We start from the raw sequence: 9,617 nt of genomic DNA, 5'->3' as shown, positions 1-9,617 counted from the left end.
CTAGTGTCAGTTACCAACCTATTCTGTAGAGAAAATTCCTTTTGTAAAAGGCATGTTGCCTTCACAGGTCTGTCTTGATTGGAGGGATGGTAAGGTCTACCCTTCAAGTCTGGCCAGCTCCCAGAGGTCTGGGATGACTCAGACAGGACTAGGAAATGGTGTGTTCTGAAAAATCTGTAGAAGAAAATATGAGAAAATGCCCACCAAAAATTGAATACAAAATGATAGAAGAATCGAAAAGTCGACGTTCTCTTTGAAACAGAAGCCAGAGCCTGTTACTCATTAGTACCTTCATGTATCCCTCCATCTTACAGGCAAAGGTCTGGCATCCAAGGTGTTCAAAACCATCCCCCAGGTCCCATGCAGCCCAGTTCCTGGCTGTGATCCCTGTGTTCCAGCAACAATGAACTACTTACCCTTCTCTGCACATACCTTCCCCTCTTCCATTTCTCTCTGCTTTTGCATATGTTATCCATGTGTCTCGATGGATCCTCTTTTGGCTGGCAAACTCCTCTGCACCCTTTAGGGCCGACTTAAACAGCGCTCCTCTGCGATGCTTTCTCCTGTGTGTTCCCAAAGCGAGTCATGCATTCATCTGTTATACTACTTTTATGTAGCAGTAGAGCTATTTGCATGTCTTAGTCCCCACTAGGTTTTGAGCTTCACCAGAGCGGGAACTAGGTCTTGCCATTCCTGTAAGCATCTAATAATTAGGAAGTGCTCCCTACATGCCAGGCATTGGGCTTTCTAAACATATGCACTGTCTCATTTAACCTGCCGCAATCCTATGAGGGAACTTAAGCTAGAAGAAATTGCACTGAAATGTGACAAAGTTGGGATTTGAATTCACCTGCCTGCACTGGGATCTTAACCACAGTTCTGTTTTCCTCATCTGAACAATAGAGATGATAATATACTTGATAAGATGATTTTGAAGGTTGAACGCCATGATTTATGTGAAGCACTTAACACAGTACCCAGTGAGCATTCAGTACCATCAGTACTTACTAACAATGATGTATACTAGGTCCTTCAGCCAGCAAGGGGCAGAGAAGGCATTTGAACAACTTGGGTCTAACACAGAGTCATGTTCCTTAACCCTGATGCTCATGGGCCACCCTAAGGAAGCAAGAAAAACACCCCACAGTCACCTTGTCCCTTTAGCAAAGGCTCTTACTCTTTCCATCCAGGGGTCTCTGGGGAAGCTTTAGAAGGTAGATGTGGAGAGCCGCCTCCATCCACCTACTGCTGCAGAACTCGGAAGGGTAACGAGGGGGATGGTTCAGTAGCTTGGCAACTCAGTCAGGAGCCCACTCAGAAGACATTAGGATGTTACCAGCACCTCATTAGGCTCTAGCACTAATTGTTTATCCCTCTAAGGAGAAGGAAAGTGTGGCATGGTTGTTCTGAGATTCAGTTGTTGGATCAGCTGGTTCCTTTGCTTGTGTCCTCAGGCAAGTCATTTCTTCACCCAGTATGAGCCTCTTGTAAAAGCTCCTAAAGAGGCGGGTGAGGCCGTGAATCCCCTGGCTCCCCGAACCTTCAGAAACACAAGCTTTTTTAACAGCCCTGGGCAAAAGCCAGTGTTTCAGATAAGCACACCCATGGCTGCTTCATCTGTGAATTATGCTTTCTTAAGGGCTTCACTTTGTTAAGGCAGTCTATATTAATGTATACAATAGCCAATTCCTATACAAATTTTGGTCCAGCAAACCCAAATTTGTATATTTTTCATTGACTGTATAATACAGGAGTTATTTTTAAATATATGCAGAGCTGTTTGTAAATCATCGTAATTGGAGGATAATAATTTAGAAATATTTTAAATTAGTTTCTTGAGTGTGAGGCTGGCTCTAACTACAGCTCTGTCTCTGGTGCTGTGCCGTCTCCCAGGGAGAAACATGCAACATAATTTATTTTAAAGAATATTTTTGTTAAAAAAACAATTGAACACGTTCACTTATCTCTAGAAGAAGAGGTAGTAAGTTCTCCATTTTCCTTATCACCCTGCCTGCCCTCCCTCTACATGCGCACAGTAAGTGAAATAGACTTGCAGTCTTGAAACTAGATCATTGTCAGACTAGTTGCATTCAGCTCCCTGACTTTCAGTTCTTCCTGCAGTTTGAGAGGGCAGAAGATCCTGATTTAGCTTTGCCTTTCCCCTCCCCTCTGCCGAAACAAAGTCAGAATTCCCAGCAACAAGCCCAGTTCACACGTTCAGTTCCATTTCAGTCCCATTTCTCAGAGGCTTTCCTGCTTTTTGGGGTTGTCATTTTCTGACACATCCACATTGCACCCGGGTGTAGCTGGGCTAGGGCTGCAATATGTCTCAGCATTCTGTGTCTGGAATGCTTACCAGGCCCCACAGTCTGGCCTTAGCAGGAAGCCAGGGTTCTGTATGTGTGGGCCTTGTCTATATGCCTGTTTGTGTGTAATTACCCAACTGTGTGTGTTGTTTCACCAGCAATAAAAATCCAGCAGGGAAATGAATGCTAAAATTAGTTTGTTTGTCCTTTGACAAGATCTCTCCAGTTGAAAGAATTTTGTTTATCTAACTGGCTGGACAGACTTTGCTAAAATCAAAATTAACTGCCTTGCTTAATGGTGCAATAGATTGTATTGTGAAGAGCTTCCACTGAGTTCTCCTTGAAAGGACATGTGATCTGGAAAGTCCAGCCTCTGGCAAAGTTATGACATTTTGGTGTAGGTGTTTTTTCCTCCTTGTGCTAGTTGTAGGATGGATGCCCATAACCCATTACTCTACCCTGAGTCACTCTATCTGTTGGAGGGTTGCTGGCTGGATGGATGGATAGATGGATGATGGGTAGATTGGCAGATCGACAGTTTAATTTGCTTGCCATATGTCTTAAATGTAAGTTTGTTAATGCTTAAGAGGAAAGAAAACCTGTAATCAGTGTTCTTGCAAAAAAAAATTTGCACAGCCCTATGGCTGTGTCTTTGGGCTTCATTCATTCATGTGTTCATTCATTCAACAAAAACAGTATTTAATAAGCACGTAGTATGTACTAAGCTCATGCATAAGATATAGATTTGAGCCAGGAGCGGTGGCTCAAGCCTGTAATCCCAGCACTTTGGGAGGCCGAGACGGGCGGATCACGAGGTCAGGAGATCGAGACCATCCAGGCTAACACGGTGAAACCCCGTCTCTACTAAAAAATACAAAAAACTAGCCGGGCGAGGTAGCGGGCGTCTGTAGTCCCAGCTACTCGGGAGGCTGAGGCAGGAGAATGGCGTAAACCTGGGAGGCGGAGCTTGCAGTGAGCTGAGATCCGGCCACTACACTCCAGCCTGGGCGACAGAGCGAGACTCCATCTCAAAAAAAAAATTTTTTTTTAAATTAATCTCACCATTTTATTTATTTATTTATGTTTTGTTTTGTTTTGAGATGGAATCTCACTCTGTCACCCAGGCTCGAGTGCAGTGGCACCACCTCGGCTCACTGCAACCTCCACCTCCTGGGTTCAAGCGATTCTTCTGCTTCAGCCTCCCAAGTAGCTGGGACTACAGGTGCATGCCACCATGCCCGGCTAAAAATTCACCATTTTAAAGCATACAATTTGATGGTTTTTAGTATATTCACAGAGTGGTTTTTAAAATGATAAAGTTGAGTGAAAACTTCAGTCTCTTCTGTTGCATTTTCAGTACAAGCACAAACACTTGGTCTGATTCACTCCAACAGATTTTTCATTATGTTGACATTGTGACCTCAGTGATCATCAATGTCATAAAGGGAGGAGGAGGGAACATTGGAGGTGTTGAATTTAGACACAATAGGTTAGAAGCTTCCTGGGTTCCTCTTACCCATTCTGGAAGATGCTTTTCTCATGAGACAACTCCAGTGAGAATTTTCTTCTCTGCCCCTTACTTGAACTTCCTGGTCTGGGCAATCTTGTTTGCATCTCATAATTCTGTTCTTGAAAAATATATCCCCAAAAGATCCCCAGCTACAGGTAGAAGAAATTCAAAGATTGGGAACCCTCGGGGTCGACTCCATATATGCAAAAGTTAAAATGTCAAGTGCAATAAAACTTTCCATGTTCAGCTGACCCTGTTTCAGAAAAATAATGACTCATTAGTCCTCTTACTATATATTACTTGATTTGGAATGTAAAATGCTTGCATTTTCAGATAGCTTGCAGGGCGATCTGATGGGGCCCATAAGGGATTGAAGGAATCCAAGTTTGGTTTCTGGCTCTGCCCAAGTTTTGCTTTGCCTTCCTGTTCTCCTCTGAAGATGAGGGAAATGACACAGCCAGCCTCCTTTATGGGGGCTGTGAGGAAGCCAAGGTAGATATAAGGTACAGCTGCCTTGGACTGAGCTACCTCCTACTAGTGGCTAGGCTTTTAGGAACTTGTCTGGTTGGTAGACAATCAGCCATCTGTACAGAAAGTTCCAGACATCCTCCCTCCCAAGAACAGCACTGATTTCATCAGAAGACAGCTTTGTAGCATTACCAAAAAAAGAATAAATTAGGATTAGTGTTTTTCACAGAGTTTTGTGACAACCCCCTTAAAACATCAGTATCAAGGGTGAAATTCACTCCATGATCATGACAACCATAATGTCTTCCACTTATATAGTCTTACACAAATTGCAGTGTACTTTCATGTTCCTTATCTCACTAATCCTCATGCCCATGTTGTGATATTCCCACATATCACAGGCTGCGATAGTCCTATAGTTTGGGTGAAAAACTCACCCTCCAGGGAAGTGACTTGCCTGTGATGGCAAAGGTCACTCATCTATCCTCTATCCTTTCTTTCCACCCTCTCAAAGCCTTGCCTGTTTTTTCCACTGCACTGTTCTGTAATATTGCCTATGATTTGCTAATGATTTGTCAGTTCTATTTCCATTACTCAGGTAAAACACCTGCTTGTATAATCGCTGACATTAAAAAGAATGTCATGGATCCATCTGACAGTTAATTTTATTCACTAGTTCCCTTCTGCTTCGTAGGTGCCTGTGAGTTTGGGTTAATTAAGCTGAGTTCGTTCTCTTTTTTTACGTTTTTTTTAGCAAGCTGGTGATCCTATAGGTTGGATCACCAGCTGAGTTATCCATGGGCTGTGATCAGTGCCAGAACCTCAGGGAATCCTCAGTTACTTCCCCCTTAGAGGACTTGGTGGCTGTGCAGGGGGCTGTGCAGGGCTTCTGGATATGATTGCAGGCCTGGAAGGCCCTTGCTTTTGACATTCATGTGCATCATCCTCTTCTCCTTTTAAAGATACATGACTGATGGTGGACTTGGCCTCTACACCCGTCGCCTGAACCGGCTCCCTGATGGGATGGCTGTGGTACGGGAGACGCTGCAACGAAATACCTCCCTGGGCCTCGGAGACGCTGACAGGTAAGCTTCCTCCACGTGAGGCTGGTCAGATGCAGAGGTGATCCCAGGGTGGCCTGAGAAATGAGGGTTATGATATTGGGAGAGTGAATGGAGACTTCTTTAACCCACAGAGAGGAGGGGAGGCCTGGAATCTATACCTGGGGTTAGAAACAGGCACAGTAGGTAGGAAAGGGCTGCCGAGGATTCTTGAGTCCTGCTTCTGTGTAGGGTGGTGCTTCTGACAGCAATAACATAGGGAGTTCAGGCTTGGGTGGTTTTTGTTATTGTTTTGCTTGTTGCTACTGTGTCTTTGTCAATTCAGCAGGCCCTAGGGATGTGCTTTACTTCCTCTCTCATTAGCCAGCTTTCTAGGTATTGCACCTTGTGGCACAGAAGGTCTGTGTGCAGAAAGGATCTCTCCTAGCCTTGGCTGAGTAGCCTTCACCAAAAAAGCCTCCTGTTGCAAGGTATTAGGAGGCAACGCTTAAGGACATGGGTTTATACACCACATGCTAAGTAGTTGCCATCATAGAGGTTGATCAGGCATCACTGCCACTGCTGTCAGAGAAGAAAAGAGCTTCAGAAAATACTATGATAACAAAAGAGGACTATTTGGCCTCCAAGTTCTAGCCTTACTCTGACAAACTGAATCTATGACCCAGACCTACCTATGAAGGTGAGGAGTTTGGACTGTATGATTTCTATTATCCCTTCCAGTTCTTATGTGCTATAATTCTGGATTTCAGTGCAGATTTCAAATACCCTTAATGATCTGGCTGTTTAAGGATTTGCTGGAACACTTGACCTCTTTCCACATCTGGGTTGATGAGACGTAACATGGAATTTAGATGCAAGTGTTGTAAAATGACCATAGACTTTTTGGGTACTAACCCTTTTATGTCAGAAAGCCGAATAGTAGCACAAGAACAGCTTCCTGCTGTTCCCAGGGCATGCTTTTTACAAAGAGCTAAGTGAATTCTGTAATTGTCTGGCTTTAGAGAAATAGGGCAGCACACCAAAGGGACAAATACTAAAATCACACCCAGAGATGGAATTTGCCGAAGAAGAATCTTCATGTTCTCTCAGAGAAGGCTGGGAAACACTGAATGAGTTGTTAGGAACTTGGGATCTGGCCCAGTCTCTACCACTAACTTGAATATGTCCTCCTTAGAGTCCCCCCAGTACCCAGGCTTGTGATTTATATCAGGGATGTCAAAAGGCCTTCCACTAGGGTTTTAGCTCAAGTCAGGTTTTTTCCTGTAATTAACAAAGAAAGGAATGGGTTTGAGAATTCCATAGAAACATGAACCATTTGAGAACTGCTCTTTCTTTTTTCTTTTTTTCTCCTTCTCCCTTTTTTTTTTTTTTTTTTTTTTTTTGAGACAGTCTCACTCTGTCACCCAGGCTGGAGTGCAGAGGCATGATCCCAGCTTACTACAACCTCCATCTCCCGGGTTCAAGCAATTCACCGCCCTCAGCCTCCCAAGTAGGTGGGATTACAGGTGTGCACCACCGTGCCCAGCTAATTTTGAATTTTTAGTAAAGATGGGGTTTCACCATGTTGTCCAGGCTGGTCTCAAGCTCTCAAATTCAGATGATCCACCTGCCTTGGCGTCCCAAAGTGCTGGGATTACAGGCGTGAGCCACTGCACCCAGCCTGAGAACTGCTGTTTCTAAGGTGTAACTAAACTCTCTGTAACTAAAATCTTTATAGTAAATAATAACAGGAAAAATCAGTTACTACAACACCCCCACTGGAGATTTCACAATTTGCCAAATTATTTTGCTTATTTGTATTTTTCTCTCCGTTGTTTAGTAAATCTATCTGCATAAAATACAGGCCTCACAAGATACAGTTTTCCTTGTAGCAGAAGAATCTCCGCTAGAAAGTTTAATTTAATGCTTCATTGTAGGATTAATGGAATTATGATAGATCACAGCTGAGCTTGTTTCTGCTTCTGGAGATAGAAGATCTGAGGGTGGGGTTGAAAAGATAGGTAGCACTTGTTAGGTTGTTTTAGTTCAGCCTGTATAGTTAAACCAGATGGACAACAATGTCCTTTGGTTCTCTCCAGAATGGAATGCTCTGATATGATCATTTGTTTAAAACTGAATGAGGCTGGGCATGGTGGCTCATGCCTGTAATCTCAGCACTTTGAGAGGCCGAGGCGGGTAGATCACCTGAGGTCAGGAGTTTGAGACTAGTCTGGCCCATATGGTGAAACCCTGTCTCTACTAAAAATACAAAAATTAGCCGGTTGTGGTGATGCACACATGTAATCCCAGCTACTCGGGAGGTGGAGGCATGAGAATTGCTTGAACCCAGAGGCGGAGGTTGCAATGAGCCAAGATTGTGCCATTGCAGCCACTGCATTCCAACCTGGGCAACAGAGTGATACTGTCTCAAAACAAAAAACAAACTGAATGAAAACTGACAAAGTTTTAAAGAAAATACTCAGATGGCTTTTTAAAGACATAGGATTTGTAAATGACTACAAATTTATCCTTGTTTTACATAAGTTCTGGCCTATAGGCAAAGAGATATTTTCCATTATTCTAGAATATGCTAAATTTTTATAATTTCCAAAGTTAACTGTGAGCTGACCATAGTAATATTTCATCTTTGGCTAAGTTGAAATAGTACATTTGTTTCTATAAAATTCTTCATGTAAATCGCAAATTTAGTTTTATGTAGTTACAAAATCTATATTCTAAATGAGTGTTTCCCAAAGTGGGAGGCTATCATGGTGGTATAGGAGATAATTTTAGATGGCAGATAGGAAAATACTCCTTTTTAACAATTACATTTTAATTTTAATATTTTTTAAAAACTTACAACTAGCACATCAAACCTGTGATTTTACAAATGCTGCTTAAGGTAAGGATAGTGTAGACTTGAGACAATTTAATGTGAAATATCGAGGAAGAATATTACACAGATGGTATGTAGTTACATCAGAAAACAAAGGTAGTATGCCAGTGGCTGCAATTTGGATAATACTGTTCTTGTCCCTGTAATTGGAAATATGTTCTTTAAACAACTTAAATTATATAACTGACCCGAATTCTTTCCTTTAAACCTGAAAATCGAAGGTCCTGGAGCTAAGGTTTTTCCAGGAAGTTCTGTATAAAAAGATAGCCTAGTCCTTTTTCGATTCACACAGAAGCAATAGACCACATGAGTTCTACAAGGGAAAGAGGAAAAGTACTGAGCGGTTAAACCTGATTAGACCTCAGCAAACGAAAGAAAGGCAGATCACTGTTAGTAACCACAGCCAAGCAGCTGGGGAGAACAGCTCTTCCAGGGAAAGACCTTAAGGGATGCTGGCCTACCAGGCAGACCTTGCCTGTTTGCAGCAGAATGTGACTGGGGTAGCTTCAGGGTTATTAAAAGTAACTGATAGGAATGGATGCCTTCAGAGCCTGGGAGATAGAGACCATGTCAGTTGGTGAGTCTGGTATGTTACCAGCCAGCTTCTAAGAAAAGAAGATAGGAAAGTGTACCCTTGATCTCTTGTCACTCTTTAGGGCTGCCACCCCTGGGCTCCAGGTTTTCCCTGATAGTGATCAGCGTCTACTTCCAGCAGACTAGAGCCAGGTGGCTGAGAAGAGAGGATCAAAAGGGACAAATGGAGGGGCTTATTACACATCATAGGCTGCAGATAACAGACAGATAAAAGGAGCTTTGGCATGGAGGTCTCCAAACTGGCAGACTAGGAAGAAGAAATGTGGGAAGGAGGGCCAAGAGACTAGGCTAACAGACAGTCAAATGGCTCATTGAACTCCTGCCAGTTCCTACATGCACTGCTGTCCTTTCAGAACCCATCAAAAATTCCCAAACTTCAGCAAGTTGACAGCTTTGAAAGCATAAAGATCAGCTCTGGGAAAGTTTCCACTTCTAAGTCCCTTTCTTGGTGACTGCAAAGCCACACCGTCCTCCTCATCCTTTTCTTTACCCACCTGTGTTTTAGCACACAACGGGCTGAGCACATAATTCGGGTCAGTTATTTAGATGCTCCTCTTGAATGTCATCCCAAGATCACATAAATGCCATTGACAGCAAAAGGAGGACAGAAATCAGGCTTGGTGTGACATTAGATCAGGAGGAGGACTTTGGAACTACTTGGTAACTTTCTTCTAAGCCATTAGAACACTTACTGAACTTCAGTGCTTTTTATTAATTTAGGCAATAAGGCCATATTCTAGAGACAAAAAAAACAAATGCTGTGTGATGAAGAGTCAGCCTGAGACTCGAACAAAATGAAAATC

General features: G+C 43.0%; 1 protein-coding gene across 4 annotated transcripts in view; it reads left to right on the top strand.

Moving 5' to 3' along the window:
- NAV2 (neuron navigator 2) overlaps positions 1 to 9,617 on the top strand; it is an 808,709-nt gene that overhangs the window by 644,855 nt on the left and 154,237 nt on the right. For all 4 annotated transcript variants that reach the window (XM_011965412.1, XM_011965411.1, XM_011965410.1 and 1 more), the window contains one exon: positions 5,247 to 5,369. In XM_011965412.1, coding sequence (XP_011820802.1) covers positions 5,247 to 5,369 — 123 coding nt within the window. The remainder of the gene's footprint in view (positions 1 to 5,246; positions 5,370 to 9,617) is intronic.

This window comes from Mandrillus leucophaeus, unplaced genomic scaffold (assembly GCF_000951045.1).
Source record: "Mandrillus leucophaeus isolate KB7577 unplaced genomic scaffold, Mleu.le_1.0 Scaffold723, whole genome shotgun sequence".
NCBI lineage: Eukaryota > Metazoa > Chordata > Mammalia > Primates > Cercopithecidae > Mandrillus > Mandrillus leucophaeus.
The sequence above is the reverse complement of the archived record's forward strand: the minus strand, read 5'-3'. Positions and strand labels throughout refer to the sequence as shown.